Source organism: Eptatretus burgeri, chromosome 10, assembly GCF_056783735.1.
Source record: "Eptatretus burgeri isolate ZD-2024b chromosome 10, Ebu_testis_v1, whole genome shotgun sequence".
NCBI lineage: Eukaryota > Metazoa > Chordata > Myxini > Myxiniformes > Myxinidae > Eptatretus > Eptatretus burgeri.
In genome coordinates, this window is record NC_140970.1 from 86,942,234 (window position 1) to 86,968,237 (window position 26,004).

A 26,004-nucleotide genomic window follows, 5' to 3' on the forward strand; every position below is an offset into this window, starting at 1 on the left:
CAAAGTCGCATTAAACCATCGCCAGTTAGCAGAGGTAGACCTTATCCTGTTCTCAATCCAACGGATCACGTACAGCACGCCGTTTCTGTGAACAGATCGAGGTTTATTGGTAGCTCAAGCAAAACACACCGAGCTCATGGCAATCAAAGAGCAAAGAGGAAGAACATGGAATATGTGACCAAAGCACAACAGAGCATGCGCAGGACGGCGACAGATGACATCACATCCTAAGCAATAAAACACCGACAACCAATACTGGCGCATCAATGTTTATCCGATTGACTTAGAATTTGAACAGCGAAGGGGTTTGCATATTTTTTCAATGGTGCCTGTTGTTTTTGAAGTCAAAAGGTCAAAGGTCAAGGCCACATAAAATCCTCCATTTTCAACTGATTGACTTGAAATTTTAACAGAATTTGCATATTGTTCACTGAATTGGTTCACCAATCAAAAGATAGAAGTGTATCGTTTTGAGGTCCAAAGGTCAAGGTTGCCATGACTGATTCACAAGTACAGGTCTATGACCGCTCATTTCTTTGTCTGTCTGTCTGTCTGTCTCGGCCATAACCTTTTTAAAGAATATGGAGAAGATTGTTCAATAAATTTCACATTTATATTTAGTTGTTTTCATCAAGCTTAGTTTGAATACAAAGCAGACGCGGATGGGCTTTGCATTTATGGAATGCTTTCTCATTTACAATTAATGTTGAGTCGGACATTAAAGTGCAACGATTTTACTTTTCCACCTCAACACTCGATTTCTACCATACTGGAGCAATCAACGTTCAACGAGGAGATAATCCATCAAATATATCAATTATACCACCTGGAAGATAAAACACTCATCAGAACAATCATTCGTACTTGGGTATAACATGAATTGTGTATTTCTCAGTTGTCCTGCAAGAGAACTCAGTTGAAAGAAATATCGAAGTGAACCCACAAAAGAAAGAGGGTAAATTGAAGCTTAGAAACGTTAGCCATGGATGGAAATTTTTAAAAAAAAGAAGAAACTAGCATCCGTTGAAGACAAAGTTTTCGATATCCCCCGCCATAGTAAATGAGGACAAGTAGCAAAAGGCACCAGTTCAATTTATTCTTGATGTGTGTACCAAATTTCATAAAGAAATAGTTAATAGTTTTGCAACTATGCTCTGGAAACAAAGGTTAACCTCAATCTATTATTTCTTAATACCCAACTTGTTTCCATGGAAAGTGACAGAAATTTTTTTTGGGGGAAATCTCTAAATATCAAAAGGCACCAGTTCACCACTTGCTTGATATGTGTACCAAATTTCGTAAATATATCTTGAGGGGATTTGTAGTTAAGCTCCGGAAACGAAATGTGACGGACGGACGGACGGACGGATGGACGGAACCCATTTCTATATCCCCCGCCAATTTCGTTGCTTGGTGGGGAATAAAAAAAGAAAAAGAAAAGAGGTTTATAGAGATTGGAACCTGGAAAAGGAAATAATTGTTTGGAAGAAAACACGTCAGAAAAGAGAAAGGGAGGTGTATGGAGGGGGTTGGTTGAGGGGACGGGGTCAATAATGCCTCCATTTCTGGGAAAGAGGGCTTGTTCACAATATGGCAAAGGGAAGTGGTGAGGTCTTAATAAGGAATAACAAGGTCTTCGTCTTTCGTATGTAGTACATTGCTGTGGGTAGTATCATGGACTTGGGGTGCGGTTGTGACACTGATGCAGTGTCCTGTGTAGATTAGAGCAGGATTTTGTAATTTGTTCAGTGCCGGCGATAGTGAAGGACACCGTGGGATCTTTAACGTCAACCAACGAATGCCAACAGATGGGCGGCCCAGTTTGATATCTATCCGAGAGATGGCACACGCAATGATTACCCTCACCAGAGAAGGTGGTATTGCATTTGGGTCCATCTGTTCGGCCGCACAGAACGTATGTGTCAATTACCTTAGATGATTAGAGCCTTTAGAACCCTAAACTAAGACTCCCTAAGAACCTTAAGACCCCTAAAAATCCTTCGGATGCTCAACACCCTTTAGACCCGAAAGACCATGTCGACCAATAGGAGGGAGGGATGGATGGATGGATAGAGGGACCTTTTAGAGTTTAGACCCATAAGACCCTTCAGACACTTAAGACCATTTCGACCTTTCCACTTTTCGACCTTCAGAACTTCAGACCATTTGACTTTTACAATTTTTGAGACCTTTGATCTTCACAAATTTACAACTATACCATTTTGACCTTTCATTTGCAATGAACGACCTTTCATTCAAGTACATCCTTCCCTTTATTTGCCACACAAAACAGGTTCTGGAAAGGGTCTGCAATCTCCGATTGCTCTTTCTCATTCAAAAATCTATGGAACCCGCTCTGTTCTCGTGGATCAGGCATTGCGTGGCGGAGGTATGCGCTCTACAGAGTGCCCTTCTAGTTAATTATGTAACAAACCAGAACACAAAACTGCACAAACACCACACAAAAGTTCTGGCGAGGGTCTGCAATCTCTGATTGCTCTTTCGAGTTCAAAAATCTATGGGACCCGCTATGTTGTCGTGGATCAGGCATTGTGTGGCGGAGGTATGCGCTCTACCGAGTGCCATTCTAGTCACAAATGTTTTTCCGTCAGGAATCTGTAAGGAATCTATACATTTTGAAATCCTTCTCTGATCGATTTGGCACAGCATCCTCTCATTTTCATAACAACGATGAGCTACTGTGTGCTCATTCAATGAGATATCGATGGAAACAAAATGGTGCCCATGACCCACGTGACCAGAAAATTTTGGGACGAGTCATGTCGCTACTCCTAATATGTAGGGACTTTCGGGGACACTGCCCCTCCCACATCCTCTCCCCAATGGGTCACTTCGCTTCCTCACATGAATGCGCCAACAATCTACAAACCTCCAGATGGATCGATGCCCCTGTGGGCTCATGGTGCTGTCTAAGAGTAGCTCCAATACCAATGCCAGAAGCATCGGTCTGAAGAATAAATGAGTTAATGGGGTCCAGTAGTCTCATATGAACATTCATGAAGTTGACTTAGGCCTTAGAGATTGGTTGTGACGGAATAAGCACCAAGAGATGCTTAAAAATCCTTTTATTAACAATTGGTAAGAAACCGATTTTTCACTCACCATTAGTCTCAAAACCTGTAGAAAAAAAGAAAATCACATGTGGCAGCCAAACACAAGTACCAATTGTACTGGCATATACAATTCGTACATTGCTAAATTACTTTATTTACTGCCAAAGAAAAATAAAGGCAGAAAAACTTATATTCATTTCCATTTCTAATGAAAGCATTGAAAACGACAATGGATGAAATCAACAGGACGTTGATCGAGGTATGCTGACCGTGACAATAAATGCTGAAAAATCAAAAAAATGCTGCCATGAAAGGCAAGGTTAAGCTGATGTTTCGAGCGTTAATCCTTCGTCGGAGCAAAACACCCAAAGCATCGGCTTCTCCTTGCTTCCCACAGTAGTTAGCTTCTCTTGATCAACATTCTATTGATTCCGCCCCTTGTTTCACCTCTCCGCCAATGCAGGATAGACATTGGCCTGCACATTAAAAAACAATAGCTTAGTTTAAAAAAACACTTCATGAAATCTGCATTATATATTTATCAGGATGCTGACATTGATTGGCGTATCTACTCTGATGGTGAAAGGATTTGACAAAACGCTTTTCTTATTCTCTATGCTGTTCCAACTTGTGTTGTAGCAATAGCACACGGAGGTGCATTTAAGGTCGACTCTTCACTTGGCAACCAATCTTCGAAGAATCTTTCGCTGTATTCCTCACAGATGTTGTGAAGGATGCAGCATGCCGTGATCATTGTTGGTACAAACTTTGTCAAGGTCATTCCTTTTGAGCAGACAATGCCAACGTCCTTTCAGGCGCCCGCATGCATTGTCCACCACAAAACGAACTCGGCTGAGGTGGAGGTTGAAAATCTGTTGACCAGCAGTCAGTGCCCCCCGTATCAGTGTAGGGCTTCATCAGCCATTCCTGTAGTGGATATGCATGGTCTCCTAAAAGTACATAGCTGACAGTCATTTGTTCCACATATTTCCTTTGAGCTTTCTGGGAATAGTAGTCCTTTTGTTCATTTATCCCACAACAATGATTTCTGCAAAACATTTGAATTGTAAGCATGACTTCCAGGGTCACCAGAACACACGTCCCAGAACCTGTATCTGTGGTCAACAACACCCTGAAGGATCACCGAATGTGACCTTTTTCGATTAAAGAAATCCCAGTGACCCTTGCCATTGCCCATTACGGGTATGCGGCTGCTGTTGGTGTATTCAACGCACTGTGGGAAACCCCATTTTGTTTCAAAACCTTCAGCGATTTCTCCGAACTCTTCTACTGTCGGGATTCTTAGGTATGTCAATTTTAATTTTGTGCTTACACCCATACAAACGTCACACACACACACATCTACACACTGTAGTTTTGCTCACTCCGAACAGGTGAGCAATTTTTCCGTAATCAATGTTTGTGACCAGTCTCCACAGGGCAATTGGTAACCTTTTTTTCTGGGGAAACAGGAATTCTTGTAACCCATCTGTGTTGAAGATGATTACGAAGTTCTTCCAAGATGAGTGAGAAGGTTGCCTTGGACATTCTGAAATTTTCGATCCAATCTGTACGAGTGAACTGCTGCATGACGACTGCATCCCACCAATCAGTGTTTCGCTTTTTGGACCAAACCGTCACATTCCGTTTGTGATGCAGAAGACAGAGCTGCACCATCGAAAACAAAACAAACCAAAAATAAACAAATAAATAACTAAGAGCCTTATGTGCATTTTCCAATTCACCACTTGACATATGCAGTTAGTGTGCGAGAATACGGAACGGAATCTACCCCAGAATGCTCAGCATACAGGTGCAGAAACCCCTAGAAACAGCGGTGTTCAGGGCACCATAAAGTATATTGTGTGTGGGAGATGAAGCATGTGACCTAAAATGGCTCGCAAAGAGTCGGAGAACTAGCTCAGCTCAACGAAAGGTCAGCGACTGCAAACTCCCAACGATGTGGGCCAGTGCAAGGCCCGAGTGGACGGGTATGTGCTACCCAAACCCCTGATGGATCGCTACCAGTAAATGAACTTTGAACCTTGCAGGAATGCATTCTGTAAACATGGCAGGTTTGGTTATTTATTGAATGGACATCTACAATTGGAAAGATGATGCTGTGTGTCATTAACAAGAAAGGAATGGTTACCAACACAAAGCTTGTGTATCTGGATTCGGAGCTCCTGAACATCGAAGGGAAGGACATATGTGGGACTTGTGAATGCACAGCGTGTTTCAAATCAACTTTTAAAATTATATTTATGGTAAATCATGTTGGGGGGGGGGGGTGGGAGGAGAATGGGAGCTGCTGTTATAAGTACGTTGTTTGTGTGGTTCCAAAGCCACAAGATAAATTATACTATTGTTACGGTTCTCGGAACCGCACGCATACAACATACAGGTGTCCCAAGTCAGTTATGCCGTTAAATATAATATGTGTAGACAGAATCCCTCCTTGTGTGTAGTGGGGATTTCAAAGGGGTGCGTTGCGATGTTTTTTTTAGTTCGGGAAATAAATCATTATATCCCATCCTCCATTGCGATCCACGGTACTCGAGCGCTTACAGCCTTCGGTTCGCTGGCAACAACGTACCACGGTCCACCTGTTGTCTCTGGAGGCTCGTTTTTCCGAGACAGAATCTTCGCCGTCGCAGTTCCTATTTGGCTTCTCCAAACGCACCAACTCTTTCCTGACGAGTCCACACGCGTGGAGTGGGCAGGCCTCGCCGGTGCCTGGCCGAGGCCCCGCCCAGGAAGGGCGGACCCATGGAGGCCCCGTCCAATCAAGGCGGACAGTTACGTCAGCTTCACCAAGGCCCCTCCCTGCTGAGGGAGGTCTATAAACCACGACATCATCCTCAGTCTTGAGTTATTTGGGGGTCATTCGTTCTGTGCTTGGAGGCCGGAGTGGAAAACAAAGGGGTTCCCACTGCTTGGCTCCGCTCACGTCTCGCCCCGACGGCCCTACTACTGGTGCTGGCCGACTCGAGCTCCTCCACGGACCCAAACTCCACACGGGCGGCTGTGGACCTGACTGCACGACTGTTGGCAGGTGCCGCACCACGGAGCATTCCTTTCCCCGAGACTCAGGTACTCAAAAGAACTGTGACCTCAGCCCGCCTCCCTTCTTGGCTGTAAAAGTCCTTTGCCTTCAACTGGGTTTATTTTGTCCGAGTGTGTGTCTGAGTGTGTGGCGCCAGTCTAATAAGTATAAACTGTATAAGTGTTTTTGATCATTGTAAATCTTGCCTGTATAATTCCCACGTAAGTCTGCTCTGTAAGTTGTCACACTACATCTTCTTTCTTTCCCCTGCATAACACCCCAATGAACCTGTTTCTGTGCCACATAAATTTCCTCGTCTATTATAAATAAATTATTGCAAAAATGTTCCCAGTTCGTTTTCGTCTTTTCCTTCATTGGTCCAGCATGGTTCGGATCTGAGTTAGAGTCGGGTCTTTGTTCCTGTTAATCTGTTCATCCGAGCCGGCACGGCTTTGGCAGTTCTGCTCGACTGCATCCGAACCGGAGTTCGTAGTTGGAACTCTACCGCAGTCGGTAGATTGACACGGTTCGAGCAAGACGTGTTGAGGGCGTGGTTCCCCGGCAGACAAGACCGCGTAGTCAATTAGTTAAATTGTTTCTCTACAAAAAGACCCTATGCTACGCGGTGGAGGTATTGGCGTCCACGGTCGGTTAAGCGACCCATCGCCTCACAGAGTTATCCGTGAGCGACGGCCTACAATTCCGGGAGTGTGGTGGGAGACGACGTAACTCCCCCCACCTAGCGGTCCTTCTCAGCACCGGTCCCCGGCCCACAACAATATATTTTTGCATCTATTGCTAAAAGGAGAAGTGTGTGTGTGTGTGTGTGTGTGTGTGTGTGTGTGTGTGTGTGTGTGTGTGTGTGTGTGTGTGTGTGTGTGCGTGTGTGTGTGTGTGTGTGTGTGTGTGTGTGCCTGCCTGCCTGTGTGCCTGTCTGTCTGTGTGCCTGTCTGTCTGTGTGCCTGTCTGTCTGTGTGTGTCTGTGTGTGTGTGTCTGTGTGTGTGTGTGTCTGTCTGTGTGTCTGTGTGTGTGTGTCTGTCTGTGTGTGTCTGTCTGTGTGTGTCTGTCTGTGTGCGTCTGTCTGTGAGTGTCTGTCTGTGTGTGACTGTCTGTGTGTGTCTGTGTGTGTGTGTCTGTCTGTGTGTGTGTCTGTGTCTGTGTGTGTGTCTGTGTCTGTGTCTGTGTATGTCTGTCTGTGTGTCTGTGTCTGTCTGTCTGTCTGTCTGTGTGTGTCTGTCTGTCTGTCTGTCTGTGTCTGTCTGTGTGTGTGTGTATATCTGTGTGTGTGTGTGTGTGTCTGTGTGTGTGTCTGTGTGTGTGTGTCTGTGGTGTCCTCAAACCCATCTAGGTGCCGCCAAGTGAGCCTTGCAGAAAACTTCCTGCAATAATTCACTTCTCCTCGACAGATAGATTAAGAGAGAAATAAATAATAAAAGAGAGAAAAGAAAAGATAAGAAAAAAGCAAGAATTTGAATGAATAAGGAGAAACATGAAACGGTAGGGTCGTGGAGTAGCAGCTGAAACCCAAATCCTATCCAGATTCCTCCTGATGACTCCATCTTTGCTCTTTAATTATCTGGGTTCCTTCTGATTATTCCATTACAGTATTTGGTCTTCTGTTTGATTATGTCTGTGCCATATTCTGATGCTGTGTGGACTGTGCTTCCCCACTGACTACTCTGGTAGTTTGTACATGTTGCTGTGTTGGAGCCTGTGGAGTAACTGCTGAAATCTGTCTATCCAGATTCTTCCCGACATCTTTGTTTGTCGACATCCTTTCACATTTCTTTCGAATTTTTTCTCAATTCTCTTCATCTATATAATTCCAGCAATGTGTGTGTGTGTGCGTGTGTGTGTGTGTGTGTGTGTGTGTGTGTGTGTGTGTGTGTGTGTGTGTGTGTGTGTGTGTGTGTGTGTGTGTGTGTGTGTGTGTGTGTGTGTGTGTGTGTGTGTGTGTGTGTGTGTGTGTGTGAGAGAGTGACCGCTGTTTCTCGACAACCGCTGGTCCGATCTAATTGAAACGTGCCAGGTATATTGCTGGGGACCTGAGGATGTGCCTTTTCAAGGTTTGATATTAATCGGACAAGTGCTTCCCAAGTTATGGCCATTTATTTACCAAACCAATGACAAGACACGTTGTTGCGTGGGCGTGGCCGATGGGGAAGGTAAGCTCAGCCGCGTTCCCCATTACGGGTTACAACGTACGGACTTCCAGAGAGTGATGACTTCGTGTATTCTAATAATTTCTCGATTTCTTATGCGCATTTATAGATAAACACAATGCTGCAAGTTATGATCGTTTTCATATTAGATGGTGCATAAATTTCGGTAACATCAGAGTGCTGGTATGCTCCGAACCAGGAAGTCATTTTTTTCTCTCTCTTCTCTTCTCTTTTTGTTTTTCCTTGTGAGGACATTGCGAAAAGGCAAAATACGTTGGCGCTCATTGAATAATTGGCCATTAAAACCTAAATTGCGAATCATCGTAACTGCGAATAATATGGCAACATCCGGGCCACGCACATATGGGCACGTGAGAGCGAAGAAACGGCCTGTGTGGTTGTTGTTTGTTGCTCGCGGTTTGAATATTTATTTATTATTATATTTTTTTTACGGGCACGTACTAGTCTATCTATAATTCCAGCAATCTCTATGTGTGTGTCTGTCTGTCTGCGACTGCCGTTTCTCGACGACCACCGGTCCGATCTGATTGAAACTTGCCAGGAATATTGCCGGAGCCCTGCAGATGTGCCTTTTCGAGGTTTGATGTCAATCGGACGAGCGGTTCCCAAGTTACGGCCATTTATCTGTCAACCAATGACAAGACACGGTGCTATGACATCACGAATGACGTCACAATTAATGTTTATTTATGTTTTTTTTTTTTTTTGCACGATTGACGGTCCGATCTGCTTGAAACTTGCCAGGAATATTGCCGGGGCCCCACAGATGTGCCTTTTCGAGGTTTGATGTCAATCGGATGAGCGGTTCCCAAGTTACGGCCATTTATCTGTCAACCAATGATAAGACACGGTGCTATGACATCACGAATGACGTCACAATTAATGCTTATTTTTTATTTTATTTTTTTTGCACGATTGACGGTCCGATCTGATTGAAACTTGCCAGGAATATTGTCGGGGACCTGCGGATGTGCCTTTTCAAGGTTTGATATTAATTGGACGAGCAGTTCCCAAGTTACGGCCATTTATCTGTCGACCAATATCTGCGAGAGAAGGGGACGGGAGAGGGAGGATGAGAGAGGGGCGAGAGAGGAGGGGGGGAGAGAGGAAGGACGAGACTAGGGGGAGAGAGGGGGGCAAGAGAGGGGGGCAAGAGAGGGGGCGAGAGAGGGGGACGAGAGAGGGGGACGAGAGAGGGGGGCGAGAGAGAGGGGCGAGAGAGAGAGGGCGAGAGAGAGGGGGCGAGAGAGAGGGGTGAGAGAGAGGGGGTGAGAGAGAGGGGATGAGAGTGGGGAGCGAGAGAGAGGGGGCGAGAGAGGGGGCGAGAGAGCGCGAGACAGGGGGGCAAGAGAGAGGGGGCGAGAGAGGGGGCGAGAGAGGGGGCGAGAGAGGGGGCGAGAGAGGGGGCGAGAGAGGGGGTGAGAGAGGGGGCGAGAGAGGGGGGCGAGAGAGAGGGGGATGAGAGTGGGGGGCAAGAGAGGGCTGCACATACTGGCACGCACCTACGGGCCCGCCCCTACGGGCCCGTACTAGTTCATTCTAATTCTTGCTTTTTCTTCACTTTCATCTCTTTTACTCCCTATTTCTCTCTTTTATTATCTATCTCTCCAAGGAGAAGTGAATTCTTGCAGAAATTTTTCTGTAAGAGTCATTTAGCTGCGCCTGGATGGGTTTGAGGGTAGTGGAGTTGTGGCTAAAACCCGAATCCTATCCATGTTCCTCCTGATGACTCCATCTTTGCTCTTTACCTATTCGGTTTCCTTCTGGTTACTCCAATGCAGTATTTGGTTTAAGGTTTGATGAGCTAAATCCACTGCCGCTGCTCAATTGCACTAACAGGAAATGGTACGAACTCTGCACTTCACATTTACGGATATATTCCTTGTATTTCTAGTATTTTTGTGAATCCAATTTGCATCCTGGAACACAACAATTACGGTTAACCATTTTGAAAAATTTGAAATTGCCACTCTTTCGGTTAAACGATGAAAATTATGTTGAAAAAGACTATTTGAATTGCAGCTTTTGCACCAGCACAGCGGGTTAAAAGTGCCTGTGCTGGCAGAAGTGGGTCATGGAAAACGCACACAGCGCAATGTGCAAATAAAAAGGCCTCATTGGCATTCATTGGTCATCTTGAAAGTGCCGTATTACCAAAGACTGCAAATCAGTACTATTTCAATTTAAACCTTAAACCCATCCAAATATATATGAATCGCTTGAAGCAATGAGAAATCCGATTATTGCTTGCATTTGTGCAGAAACTGACTGTAGACAACACAGATTTTCTTTGGTTTATTCATGTTTGTTTTTTTGATACATGGTCAAGGCTCATGGAAGAACTTGGACACAGAACAGATCAGGACACAACATAACAAGGGGGAAACAACAGGAGAAAGAGGAAATGCCAACAGCAGAGCAGAGGGAGAATGTTGATGGAGACAGACAAACAAGTGATACAGGTACGATGAGGGGTAGGGGAGAACGCAAAGGGTGGACAAGATGGATACATAAGCAAAATTCTGGGAGGGGTGGGGGGGTGGTTTACCAGGTGAAGAAAAAAAAAGAATGGTTTTGGATGAGGTATGACTTGAGATGGTGATGAACAGTTGTCTTGATGGGTAGAGATTGAATGAGATTGAAGAGATTGTGGAAGGTGGTTCAACAGGTGAGGGGGGGGGTAAGAAGAATAAATGAGTGGACAGGGAGGGGGTTTGAAGGCTCGGAGTGGGGAGGGGAATTGACGCCTTAGGGTTGGGAGGGGAAGGGTGAGGACTTGGGGTTGGGAGGCTGAGGTTGAGTTTGTGAGGGGTGGGGGTGGGGGGATAGATTTGAGGACGTGAAATCACATTTTACATTATCTGGAATTTCCATGGGTCCCTGCTCGTTTGAAGTACAAACTCTGTCCTTCCTTTTCTGCTGTGACGCCATCCGGGATAACGGTGCATCAGGTCACCGTGCCCTGAGTCTGACATGTAACAACGTCTACGCAGACGGTTCTAAAGACATCACTAGTGAGAACAGCTGCTGCTATATGCATCCCAAAGGTCAAGGTGATGAAGTCTGTTTGAGTCTCTGCTTACCTTTTGGTATTCTCGGCTGAACTCTTCACCATTGTTTTGGCTATGGAGTGGAAAATTGACTTTACCCCCTCAGCAGTCATCTTTTCCAATTAGCTTTCTGCTAAGAAGGCATTGGAGTCCCTACAATCGGGATACAGGTACAACCTGCTTCTTGATGTGCTACACATTATTACATCCCCAATTTGAGGATGTGGATGCCAAAGAACTGCCAAACCCCATGTGGGCATTGGAGGCAATGAGGACCAGGCAGCCAAATATGCTCTCGGATCGGATTTTGAAACTCAAATCCCTCTGGGCCCCGTCTCGAAGTAATTATCTAATTTGAAGTCAGACTGACAAAAAAAAATGGCAATTTCAGTGGGAGACCTCCACCAAAGGGAGATTCTGCTACAAGGTACACCTTTTGGTTGAATCTTCTGTCTCACTTTCTAGGCTTTCCAGAAGAGACAAGGCAACCATTTACAGGCTCAGATTCGGACATTCTGGTCTAAATTGCTATTTACATCGGACCCTACCGGCTCATTGATGGTTTTAGGCACCTCTTTATACAGCGTCTTCTGTACGGAAGACCCAGGTCTCGCCTTTTCCACTGTACTAGAGATGGGGGTCAGTTGGTTTGGTCTACCGGATATACTATGCTGGTTGAACCATAAGCACCCTCGACTTTGCAAATCAGTTTTAAAATTTGATGAAGAAACGGGTCAAACTTTATAAAGTCTGCTAGAAGTTGTCGACTCCTGCTCAAGTATTAAGGTGTGTGGAGTATATAGAGCCATGCGGCTCTGAAAAATGGCTTTTAAACTCAAAAGAAGAATAAATACACAGGAGAGAGCACTGACTATGAATAACAATCAATACAACCAGAGAACATAAATAGACGAAGTCAATGGTGCACCATCGCAAACCCTGACGCTTCCCACCTTTAAGCAAAGTTGAACGATGGCAAAATGTTCCACCAGGAATGACCCAATATCAAATTTTGAGTATAAAATGTTTTCTCCATTTTGAACACTGTGACCCTAAGTCCCCACGGCACTCTTTGGGGCATAAACCCAGCGGCCAAATACAAAAAAATTGTTACGTTTCATGCGTCCCCAAATGGCTGTTTAAAATGTGCCTGTAAGTGCATTTATTTAACCTTTGACCTTTGACCCAGTAACAGGGGGCGGGGCCAAAAATGATACGGCTCTCCCATCTTCTTGCCATGTGATGATCATAACTACCAAGTTTGGTGAATTTCTGCACAACCGTTTAGGAGGAGATAGTGGGACGGATGGATGGACAGACAGACAGACAGACAGACAGATGGCGCCAATAACAATATCACCCTCACACAGCTCAGTTTCTTTTTCAAAAAGTATGGGGATAAAAATCAATGGCAGCACGGAAGAATCCAGAACGATCACTTCGCTTTTTTGGAAGCAGAACATTCGGAGGACGAAGAAACTGGAAATGGAAGGTTTCCATTTTGGAGGTCGATGGAAGCTCCTTAAGTACAATATTGTTGTGGTGCGTGCAGTGATTACTAAAACATCATTGTTGGGACACGAATAACAGAATGTTGCCAATTAGTATCCCGGAGCACATAACCACAGCAAAAATTGTCCTGAATTTCAATGTCCCTGATTGCGTATCGGAAGTGGCATAAACTTGGCTAAGGAGAATGATGCATAAATATATCCTTCAACAAAAATAAATAAATAAGGGAACTACACATAGTGCATACATTAGAATGTAGATAATGTCTCGTTGTAGATGTACATGGCATATGAGCCAATTACGGAGGTGACTACAGATTTGCCAGAATGTACACTTCATGCCATTTCTTTTTTGCAATGATCATATTTCATGTGATGGCAATTCGGGTCGCTTTCGTGATTTCATGGGAAACATTTCTGTTTTCATTGCAACCTCAACACACGTGGTGAGGGACGATCTGAAACAAAGGGAAATGAATATACCGAAGTATCAATGGCTCAACTCACGTCGAGGTCGTCGCGGCGGGAGGTTAAAATCCCACGGTGCACCAAACGGTTTTAGCTCCTGTGAGGACGTTCCAGGTTATGGCGGACCACGCGCACGTGGGTCACGAGGAGAAACAGGAGAATCTTAACTCTTTTAAAACCAACAACAGATAAAAAGAACCAGGGAATGGTGGAATTGTGACAGAGGAGACGATGGCAGGTTAGGAGGGAAGGAAGGGAATACAACAAAAAAGAATTATATACACCGAGGTGAAACAAATCTAACGAACTAAGGCGCCTCACTCCGGACTCGATCGCAGATGGGAAAGGGACAAAATCGGGGGACTCAGCTACCGTGGTAGCGGCAGCCAGGAGCAGGCGATGAGGAGGGACGAGGACAACAATGAGCTGAGTAGACGATGGGGAGATGAAGCAGCAGGCATTCAAAACCGAGCAGAGGCAGGCAGGCAGGACGACCTCCTCAGAGAAAGCTCTTTTCACAATTCAAGCACCAAATTCTCTCCCTGGCTCTCCTCACATCCATTTTTCCTCAGAACCCTTTTTCTCGTCCATTGTCTTTTTGTTGTTGTTGTGTGCTCCCTTCTCCTCAGACCAACCTCTTGTTCACTCCTCCCTCTTCTCCCTGGGCAACGCTCCACCCCTAGAAGGAGATCCGAGCTCCGCCCCTCTCTTTCTCTCTTGCCAAGTCTCCCAGTGCCCCGGGTAGCGGTTTACAAAGGGGTTTATATGCACAATTCCTTCACCATGATCTGTAACTAAATTATAACCACGCACCACCCCCTGTATGGTGCACATACAAACAAGACAATCCTTAAGCTGACATGTCCCTACTTATTACATCAAGATGGGCTAACTACTTGCGTACGGACCATGCTACTAAATACATTCCTATCTGCTCCATGGTTGTATCTAACTCCACCCTCTCCAACAAACATAGCAAAACATATAAGAGGTGCACTAAGACATTCACAGCACCAAGCAACAAAACATGGTGTAGACTAGAATGGCCACTCCACTCAATTAGCGTACAAACCTCCGGCAGAGATTCAGGTCACACAGTGGCCACTCCACCATACCCGCACCACCACCAGTAGTACCCCCCTCCAGCACCCCCCCCCCGCAGTACCCCCCTCCAGCACCCCCCTGCAGTACCCCCCCACAGTACCCCCTCCAGCACCCCCGCAATACACCCACCCCCACCCCCTCCAGCGATTCCATACCTTGAATCTCGAACATCTCCTGCAATTAAGGTCATATCTCATCTTCTGAATCTTTAACACCTCTCTCTCCTCTGTGCTCTTTGCCTTGACTGGTCTCTTCGCTCCTCGTGTCTCGGTACTTCAATATTCTTGTGTCGTTTTTCAAGTAGCACAAAGCTCCACATAATTGTCAAGATTGTCGAAGCAAATCGATAAGGTGCATCCTTTCAATTTTCTCAACAAACCAACGTGTCCTTCACCTCCAGGCTCAGTGGGAAAGAGTTATGGATGTATTACTCAGCTCGACGTGTGCTTTCTCCGCGTTTCTTTTCTTTTTGCTCCAACGTAACAAATTTTCGGGTAGATGGAGACCTGGTCTACAAATGGGAAATCACGAGATCGACATCACCCGGTAAATTGGAGAAGGGCATGTATTTACCGATGAGGTAAAAACGAACGGGTTCATTTCCGGTGTGAACGTTCGCATCATGGCGCGCACGAGCGGAGCACGTGGTGTGTCGGAGCACGAGCGGAGCACGTGGTGTGTCGGAGCGGCTCGTTCGAGAGGCCGCGGGTTAGGATCGCAGATGCAATGAAACTCGGACTTGTTTCACGTTTTCGCCGCATCATGACAAGGGTAAGGGTTGTTTAGTTGTTCGAAGTGTTCTTTGGACCCCACTCCTTGTTACTCTGTTTGTAAATTCAGAACCGAGGTTGTTTTAACGCAGCCAAGTGAATGACGTGTTGAGAATCGAGTGATTGTTTTTGAAACGAGTTTTTTTTTAAGGAGATACCGCACCGTGAATGTAGATCCGAGCTGCCTGATTGTGGCACCTGGGAGGGAATGACCACGGCAGAGCAACGGGCGCTCCGGATGTCGACCGCAAACTTGATGTGTTGTCTGACAACGTCCGTTCCCAACAAGGATACATTGTATTACATCTGATAACTTTCATCTTTTATTTAAAAAAATTCTTTTTTTTATACTTTATTAATTTTCTTTTCTTTTCAACCTGCTTTCCTCAATCCGATCCGCTCGACGTCCTCCTCCCTCGCCCACCACCCCCCGATCCGCTCGACGTCCCCTCCCTCCCCCACCACCCCCCGATCCGCTCGACGTCCCCTCCCTCCCCCACCATCCTCCGATCTGCTCAGCGCCCTCTCCTTTCCCCACCACCCTCAGATCCGCTCGACGTCCCCTCCCTCCCCCACCACCCTCCGATCCGCTCGACGTCCCCTCCCCCCCCCACCAAGCTCCAATCTGCTCGACGCCCTCTCCTTTGCCCATCACCCTCAGATCCGCTCGACGTCCTCCTCCATCCCCTACCACCCCCGATCCGCTCGACGTCCCCCTCCCTTCCCCACCCTCAGATCCGCTCGACGTCCTCCTCCATCCCCTACCACCCCCGATCCACTCGACGTCCCCCTCCCTTCCCCACCCTCAGATCCGCTCGACGTCCTCCTCCATCCCCTACCACCCCCGATCCGCTCGACGTCCCCTCCCTCCCCCACCACCCCCGATCCGCTCGACGTCCTCCTCCATCCCCTACCACCCCCGATCCGCTCGACGTCCCCCTCCCTTCCCCACCCTCAGATCCGCTCGACGTCCTCCTCTATCCCCTACCACCCCCCGATCCGCTCGACGTCCCCTCCCTCCCCCACCACCCCCCGTTCCGCTCGACGTCCTCCTCCATCCCCTACCACCCTCCGATCCGCTCGACGTCCTCCTCCATCCCCTACCACCCTCCGATCCGCTCGACGCCCCTCCGTCCCCCACCACACTCCAATCTGTTCGACGCCCTCTCCTTTCCCCACCACCCTCAGATCCGCTCGACGTCCTCCTCCATCTGCTACCACCCCCCCCCCCGATCCGCTCGACGTTCTCCTCCATCCCCCACCCTCCGATCCGCTCGACGTCCTCCTCCATCCCCTACCACCCTCAGATCCGCTCGACGTCCTCCTCCATCCCCTACCACCCTCAGATCCGCTCGACGTCCTCCTCCATCTCCTACCACCCTCAGATCCGCTCGACGTCCTCCTCCATCTCCAACCACCCTCAGATCCGCTCGACGTCCTCCTCCATCCCCTACCACCCCCCGATCCGCTCGACGTCCTCCTCCATCCCCCACCCTCCGATCCGCTCGACGTCCCCTCCCTCCCCCACCACCCTCCGATCCGCTCGACGTCCCCTCCCTCCCCCACCACCCTCCGATCCGCTCGATGTCCCCCTCCCCCCACCATCCTCCGATCTGCTCGACGCCCTCTCCTTTCCCCACCACCCTCAGATCCGCTCGACGTCCTCCTCCATCCCCTACCACCCCCCGATCCGCTCGACGTCCCCCTCCCTTCCCCACCCCCGATCCGCTCGACATCCCCTCCCTCCCCCACCACCCTCCGATCCGCTCGACGTCCCCCTCCCTCCCCCACCCTCCGATCCGCTCGACTCCCCTCACCCCACTCTCCCTTGCCCATGCATTTGAAGATTGCTTAAATATTTGCATTGATGGTTCTTTTTCTGTTCATTGTGTTTCGGCTGTGTGAATGGTCTATAAAGGCACCCATTGAAACCTTGATACTCTTTTAAACTAGATAATTACGTCGTTTCTGTTTTTGACCAGATGGCACCACTTTCCAGGGTGAGGGACCAAGCCGCTTATCTCATTTTAGGCAATTTGTGCCGTCTTGGCCTTCCACTCTTTCATCGGATCATGCACCCAACCATCTGGTCTGCCCTTCAACCTTTGTGTATCCAATGGATTAGGCATCTTGGTGTGATAGTTTTCATGCCATTTTGGGTTGCTCTCCCAAAACTTTGATATTGCATTTGACTGCACGTGAAAGGTAAGCCTCTCTTCCTTTTATTTAATGTATTGTTTGGACCCCATTTTCCTTCCCCCCCCCACTCCTGAGCCCTCATTGTTGGTTAATTTTTTTTTTTTTTTTTTAAAGGCCGGAGGAGTTGCTTGACTTGCCCTTGTCATCTTCCCCTCTCTTCTGTTTTAGTTTTTATATCCGCCTTTTTTGTGAACCACTGGATTTATTTCAAACTTGGCTCGAGTATGTACTGTAACACAAAACTGGTGATTAGATTTTGACTTCAAAAGGTCAAACATCAGTGGTCCTTACCTTTCATTTTATGGACCATAACTGGAGTTGGGAATCGTACATATATAATCTCCTCGTGGTTTTTAATGTGACCTTTATTTGAGGTGAAAAGTAAGTGGGTTGAGATTTAATACAGGCGGAGGCATAATACATCGATGCATTCGTGTTGAATTCCAAATTTGTAGCTCAGCGGCAAAGGTCCAAAAAATTAGGCGTACCCCCACAGGAGGTATAACAAGCTGTGATTGGTCTCGTTTTAACCATCTGGATCTCTAGTTTTTTGAAAAGTGGTGTTGTAGTTGCAGCAACTTTGTACAACATGCTGAATTAACCTATTGTTTGTGGAAACTTTTTAAAAAGAGACATTTTCAACTATTTGCTGATTTGATGAAATCAGCCGTGTTAATTTTTACCACTGGTGGTTATATTTGTGTATTTCATTGAAATAGACGTGTAGCAATATATTCTATGAGGTTTTAAGCTGGTAGGGAGTTAAGGGGCCAAAAATATTCCCAAAATGAAACTTTTTATGCCTCCGCACCAAGTCGAATTACTTGAGTTTAAATAATTTTTTCGTTGCCCGATTTAAACGAAACTTCATACTGCACACCGCAGTAGAATGGTGAGAAAGGTGGCCCTAAAATTTTTGTGCTGTTGTGTACCGTTTTGGCTGTATTTTGGGAACATACATGCATACATACAAGATGAGAGTTTTAGTAATATATAGATGAGACATCCAGGCTGGTGAAACAAATCTGGTCTGGCAGTTATACCAAGTATTGTTGGTCAAATGCAAGAAAATTTTTCACTTTGGTCGAAATTGCCAAATTTGGGGTACATTTTTGGCCCCTTAACCCCAATGTGGCTTTAAAACCTCATAATATATTGCTGCATGTCTTTCAATGAAATACACAGCAATAACCAACAACCAGTGGTAAAAATTAACATGGCTGATTTCATCAAATAAGCAAATCGTTGAAGAGGTCTTTTTTTTCTCACAAATTTCCTCAAACAAGGGGTTGATCCGGCATGTTGTGCACAGTTGCTGTAACTACAACATCACTTTTCAAAAACTAGCGATCCAGACGGTTAAACGAGACCCGTCCCAGCTTGTTATATCTCCGGTAGAGGTATCTCCCAAAATGGAGCCCTTTTTCAACTTCAGCCACGACGAGTGTTCGGTTTATAAATTCAGAGCCTTGACTGCTACACCATGGTAAAGCCAACTTCCAGCTATTCATCCACATGTTAAAATGTATGTTCTTGGGCTGGAAATTGATTCCTTAAGTTAAACTGATAGCATTTAATGCCGTGTTTGTACGCCCTATTTGCCTGACTGTGACACTTGGGGAGGACATTGTCACGGTATAGCAACGGTTGCTCCGGATGTCAACTTCAAACTTGATGTGTTGTTTGACAACATGTGCTGCCAACAACTGATGTCCTGATAAATTAACATTTTAATCTCTCACTTTCCCCAACCAACCACTCCACACCTCACTTACTACCGGCTACACTCTTGGTCTTGTTTATGCAAATTAACTTTCCTTTTCTCAACATTTGTAGCTCATTCCAATTTATGCATTTAATAATTGGTTCAATATTGTTCGTCGATGAAAAAGAAGTGGTGGTGATTGTTTTATAGCTCTCAAAACTCACCTTGCATGTTGAGCCATTTTGTTGAGTTTTATCTCTTGCTCTTCCCTCCAGGGCTTTTGTTGCCTTATTTCATCCTCTGAAATGAGCAACATTAAGTATATGTTGTGTGATGTGCACTTTAACCCTGAACCTGTCCACTTTTCACCTGGAACATGCCATTGTGCATCAGTATGTTTACCCTTTTTGTTATTTTTTTTTTCTTCTTCCCCCTACCTTTATCTCACTTTTTCTCTTCAGTATGCTCCCTTTGCTCATCTTTCATATCGGCTTTCATACCTGCATTTAAAATAAATAAGTTTGCTTGAAAAGGTTTCATCTTTGAAAAGAACTGATCTATATATTTCTGTATTCTGAGGCTTAAAGTAAAATGTTTTTTTTCATACTTTTTTTGGATATTTATAAGTTACATATATATATATATATAGATATATATATATATATATATATATATATATATATATATATATATATATATATTTTTTTTTTTTTTTTTTTTTTTATTGTTATTAACTTTAACTATGTTCTGTCACATTTGACTTGCTGAACCACAAACCCTGTCTATTCAAATTGACCTTCTCTTGAAGAGCCTTTAGCTATTTCGCTGTTCTGAAATATCCTGTTGGTGTGTAATTCATGTCTGCTTGCATGAACTTCATGGTTTTCAGGGCGTTTTATTTATTTATTTATTTATTATGTTTTAAAAAGTTCTCATTTCCAAAAACCCTAATATATATATATATATATATATATATATATATATATATATATATATATATATATATATATTCCATGTTGTTAATGGCAAGAAGCATTTCTGCACTTGCACTTGGAAAAAAAAAAATTAAAAAATTGAACAAGTCCAGTCTCTGCACCTAAAATCAAGGCAATTACCGACAGGCTGCAACGCTCAGATCTGGTCATGTAGCGTTACCTCAAGTTCAAGAGGGGGTTTGATGACGTGATGCTCCCATACAAGGAGCTACCTCGAAACCTGTGGCAATCTGCCAGGCTGCTCCCGATCATGAAATTTTTTTTTCACCCTGATCCCTCCACCTCTCAGGAGCATCAGCTGCCTCTCCTGCCTCCCCTTCAGTGTAGGACTTCTCAGCGACCTCACCGACGTTCCTTTCGGTGCATAACTCGTCAACACCCTCACCTGGGTTGTCTTCAGAGGAGTTTGTTTAGTTCACTGGTTTTTAATTCATCATGTGAAAGGTTCCATGTTTGTGTAAGTAAAATATTGAACTCGTACCTGCTGCGATTTATTTATTTTATTCATTTATTTATTTAAATACTTTTACGGTACGGCTTGTTGAGCACTTTTTAAAATTAACTGTAATCTCATTCCTTCAATAAACATTTGAAACGATACTTGGTGTCGGTTTTCTTATTTTATTTGCAAGCATTTAAAAAAATATATTTCAAAATGAAACTAATAGTGCATTTGCAGTCAAAGAGTTTAAACTTTTAAAATTTCCCCCTATGAATTGGGAACCTATCTTTTCCCTAACCCCCTCCCCCCCTTCCATTTTCCATTGAAATGATACCCTGACTTTCACAGCATTTTCCACCAACGTATCCCCGTGAATGTCATGGTCCTATGCATATATATATATATATATATATATATATATATATATATATATATATATATATATATATATATATATATATATATATATGTATATATGTTATCCTCTATAGTCTGTACTATAAGTGAGCCATTGTGTTTATCGCCATTATTGTCTAACATGGCTGATCGGGTCTTCATCAAACTTTCAGAGGTTTGTGAGTGTCATGGTGTCTTCATTGAAAAAAATAGTAATAAATTCAGAAAAGTTTTTTTTTTTTAATACTTCCACCACCAAGGGTAAAGGAGGTTGTTTTCACCCCTTTGTCTGTGTGCAGGATATCTCAAAATTGTGGACGGATCCGGATTAAATTTTGTGGACGGTTTCGGTGTGACATGGACGAACTGATTCGATTTTGGTGAACATCCGGATCTGACTGAATTTTTCAAGAATTTTCAAAAGATAACTAGAATTTTCTTCACCATTGAGAGATGGGGCCAAAAACGATGTATTGTTGCGGATTGGGAAACCTTGTGCACACAACAGCCAGAGTCCTTATAGATCAGTTACATCGGTAAGTATGTGTTTCTCGGTAGGGTGCCGTCCTATGTTTAATGGGTGATTAATTGTACGTGCGCTGTGAATTATTTTATAGTTAGGATTTTTACATCACCAACAACACTCTGCTCGTGGAATTGTCCGCGCGCTCGCTGGCATGTGGGCGTGTGTGGAATTCCATGCCCAGGTGGTGTGGATTTCTCGCCAAATATGGTCACGAAGCGTTTCGCTCTGGCTGCGCGCCAAATAAGGGTATGCGTCATTTTCTGCCGAATGGGCGACGGGTGGACCAAAAGCCGGGGCGGTCCTTTGCAAGAACACGGAGCCACTACACGCCGTGCACCCAATGAGAGTAGGTGACGGGGTAACGGACCGTGCCCCAAAAAGCGACGGAAAAAGGATTAATGATTGCATCCCATCGGCTCGAGCGCGCTTCTGTCTGGGTCTGTGGCTGACTGCATCGCGCACATCCGAGGCGTCTCGTCTGGCGGATTACTACAAGCAGTCGACCATCTCATCACGGGAGATCACCTCGTCTCTCCTCCTCTGGGTTTAGCTGCCCTGGTCCGTTCTTTGGCGACTGGTGCTCCGGGAAGGTGCGGTCGTCCAGCCGCGTGAATGCGGCCAGGTAGCCAGCACGTTCTCTTCACTCAGCTCGTCTTCCCTCCCGAGCTGAAGGGGGCAATAAAGACCTCGAGGTCCATCTCTTTCAGGGTATTTGTGTGTCCGTGGGCCCTGTCTCGAAGTAGAATTGTTTTGAGGAATTGCTTGTACATTGATACCTTTCTTTATTCGTGATAACTCTGCTCTGTGTTCCCCTCCCCGATTATTGTTATAAATAAATATCCCTCTTGTTGAACGTACCAGCTCGTTCTTTGTCATTTCTGCCATTGGTTTGCCATGGTGCGTATTGGGGATTAGGAAGGCCGTTGTTGCCGTAATTGTTCATTTGGACCGACGGGCCTCGGTAACCATCCGCTCGGGTTACACATGGTTCGAGCACGGTAACGGCTCGGCCTGCCGAGGGTGTGAATTCCCCAGTAGCTTTGCCGTGTGGGTACTTGGGTATATTGAAGTTTGGCAATTAACCCGACCCCACGTGGTCGAATTTCATGGTCCTGTAAGGGGCCTGTGCCTTTCGGACTTACCCGAGGGTCACGACCTAAATTCCGGTGTGTTTGGTGGAGCCGACTCTACTGCTCCCCTTAGCGGTCGTGCTCGCCCCCGAGACCTGGCCCCACAACAATATAGCATGATATTTCAAAGTTGTGGGTGGGTTCGGATGAAACTTGGACAGGTTGGGGGTGTGGCAAAAATTGATTAGATTTTGGTGACGATCTGGATCTGACCACAATTTTTTTAAGTGATTCTTTACCTTTGTAAAGATTGGGCTCAAAAACTATATATAGCATATTTCAAAAATGTATTGGGCCAGATCTGTTTTCATGGATCAGGCATTACGGGGCAGAGATATGCGCTCTACCGAGTGCCCTTCTAGTTTCCAAATGCAATTATCGCTGTATAGTGCTGAAGCCTTTTTGATTTAATGACAGCTATATTCAAGTACACACACGTGTTAATAAATGCAAAACAATTACCAGGCATTTAAATACAAATAAACCTCTTCCGGAAGTGGTCCGATTTAGCGGTACATCATCTTATTGAATGGCACCATATTTATAGATCGGAGTCAAACTTAACCCAGAAACCAGTACATTCATGAACATCTATTTGATTAATAACATCAAATTCCATTTCTAAGGTAACACTTTAACAATGCCTCTTAGCAAATAATCTACATGGTGTTTACAAAGTCCAGTTAACCCCTTCACAGAACCTGATGAATATAATGAACACGCATGAGGTATAAATGTAAACGATGACAACCCAAAACTTTTGTCAAAAAAAAATTATCAGGAGCATATGCAACATATTTTTGCAGCAATCGAGGCGGTCGCTAATCGAATGCCAACGATTTAACCTCATGATGCAGTGTCCTCCACCTGACTACCGTTTCACTGTAGTACACGCAGTCTCCTTATCAGGGAATCATACCCTCGGTGGTTGTTCTATTTTGATCTTGATCAGATCTTTAAGGTGGCTGAGCTTACTGCTTGCACAATGCCGGACTGATAGCCAATCTGTTGGGGAATTATAATCTCCCGGCTAATCTACGTACGGACATTGCTGGACCAATGGAACAAAGGACAACCACAGGCAGATTGGAAATATAATTCAACAAGAATAATTTATTTGTAACAAGCAATGTGGGGTACAGGTAAGGAGGCAAGGGAACTCGAGGGCTTTAATGGAGTCAAAGGACGTCCAGGGCATTAAAACAACGCACGTCCTTAGGTGCTGATGTTGCTACTATCCCAATGGGTTGAGAGGGGGCACAAGCTACCCAACGTTACACAATATCCCCTATAGGGAAGATGCTATTCTTAACCGACATTACAGAAATAGCTATTCTGAGAGTCTACATGCTGTGTGCGTTTCAATTTCAGCATACGGTTTATATAACCGTTACTATGTGTATGTGTATGTGTATGTGTGTATGTGTGTGTGTGTGTATATGTATATGTATATATATGTATATATATATATGTATATATATATATATATATGTATATATATATATATATATATATATATATATATATATATATATATATTTTGTTGCGGCCACGGTACCGAGACACCAGCTTGTCACTCGAGGATTAATCCCCGGTTGTCCTCGGTAGAGCCGGACCTGGGGCCACCGCTCAATTAACGTTGTGGTACGGTCGGTTGTTTTAAAACCACGAACGCCACCCAGTCAACCACGACTTCCAGTGTCCGCCGTCTAATTATTACGTTTAACTCGAGGTCACGTGGTTACCTGAGCGGGGAGCGTGCCCTCTGCAAAGCACCAATGTTATCTGATTGGATTTTAATTAGGGCGGAGGAGCGTTTTAACCGTTGGTGCGTGCCGACAATTTTTTGGTCAAATCTGTAGGAATTACCTCCCAGTCTATCGAGGTTCGAACAACGCTCGACCAATGAAAGGAAAGGACAAACACGTACAGGTTGGAAGTCAATAAATAATTTATTAATAATAAAATAAATAAATGAAAAGAACTTTTTATTTTCTGAGGTAAATAAAGAATAAATTTTAAAGCAAAATCAATCAAAATGCCAGGAAAGAGACAAAGAGCAGATGCTTATCGGGGGTTGACTTACTTACAGCTAAACGCAGACAAGGGTACCCAGCAGATCATTGAGGGGGGGGGAATCGTCTCGCTCACCAGAAAGTCGTCAGTGAAGCGAAAACGTCCTGAAAATGCGTGCGTGCCACGTTCTTGGTCGCTTCTCTCGCTCTTTGCTTTTTCCTCTCCTTTCGTTTTTCCTCTCCTCATGCTTTTCTCTTCAGAACGCTTTTTTCCCCTCCTTTCTTTCTTCACTTCTTCTCCTCGATCTTTTTCTCTTCAGAACGTACCTCTCGCTCGTTTTTATATCCCCGGGCCGTCTCTGTGGGGTGCCATCTGCCCCAAGCTCACCCCGCCCCACTGGGGCACGGTTACCATGACGACCCGTGCGCTCAAAGGTGGGCGTCGGAGCTCACGAAAGATTGCCGCTGAGGAAGAATGGGGGCGGGCTTCAGAGCTTGTGAAAGAATGTTGCTGAGGAAAAATGAGGGCGGGCTTCAGAGCTCGTGAAAAATGTGTGTGAACGTGTCTGTCGTAAAGAAAAAAGCTTCCCATAAGAGAGGGGATCTATCCTTTACCCTTCCCAACGCATCACATTTAAGATCCCATGAGACATGGGGAATGGGGCTGATGTGAACATGCATTTAAGGAAATAACTGTCGAAGGACCTGGATGTGTGGATGCATTCATCAGACCGGATTCTAAAATCCGTAACTATATATATATATATATATATATATATATATATATATATATATATATATATATATATATATATATATATATATGCACCCCTCCGGTTGGCTCACACTGAATCTGATTCAACTCCCCTTAACGGGGTGGGGAAGCATGGGAGGTAGTGTAGAGGAAAATTTTGTCATCCTGAACATTTGAGTCATTCATGTGACATTTTGAGAAACTTGGATTTCTCTGATATCATCAAAGACTTTGCAAGTGCGAAATCAAGAAGGAAATATATATACACATACACATACACATACACATACACATACACATACACATACACATACACATACACATACACATACACATACACATACACATACACATACACATACACATACACATACACATACACATACACATACACATACACATACACATACACATACACATACACATACACATACACATACACATACACATACACATACACATACACATACACATACACATACACACGTCAGACGCACCTCCTGACTGTTATGGTAAGCATCACTGTGGATTATGTCTCGCATGGAAAAACCCCATTATCCGCACAGAGTAGCCATCCGTCTGCCACCCAGACAATTGTTCCTGCTAATGCAAACCATTGTTCCTGATATCAAACT

At 45.0% G+C, this 26,004-nt stretch overlaps 2 protein-coding genes across 5 annotated transcripts in view; one reads left to right on the top strand and one right to left on the bottom strand.

Annotated features, from left to right (window-relative positions):
• C10H3orf38 (chromosome 10 C3orf38 homolog) overlaps nt 1-14,895 on the bottom strand; it is a 62,930-nt gene extending 48,035 nt beyond the window's left edge. For 2 of the 4 annotated variants that reach the window (XM_085899189.1, XM_085899188.1), the window contains exon 1: nt 14,593-14,893. In XM_085899189.1, the coding sequence (XP_085755315.1) occupies nt 14,593-14,627 (35 nt within the window). In that variant the 5' untranslated portion in view covers nt 14,628-14,893. Of the gene's footprint in view, nt 1-14,592 lie in introns of all 4 variants that reach the window. The other 2 variants (XM_085899192.1, XM_085899194.1) reach the window with 2 other exon arrangements.
• A 40-nt stretch (nt 14,896-14,935) lies between these two features.
• Nucleotides 14,936-20,706, top strand: LOC147019024 (uncharacterized). Its single transcript, XM_085900108.1, has 3 exons — nt 14,936-14,983; nt 16,017-17,412; nt 20,396-20,706. Exons 1-2 carry the CDS (start codon nt 14,936-14,938, stop codon nt 17,049-17,051), a joined length of 1,083 nt encoding a protein of 360 aa, XP_085756234.1. The 3' UTR covers nt 17,052-17,412; nt 20,396-20,706.
• Nucleotides 20,707-26,004: the final 5,298 nt, after the last annotated feature.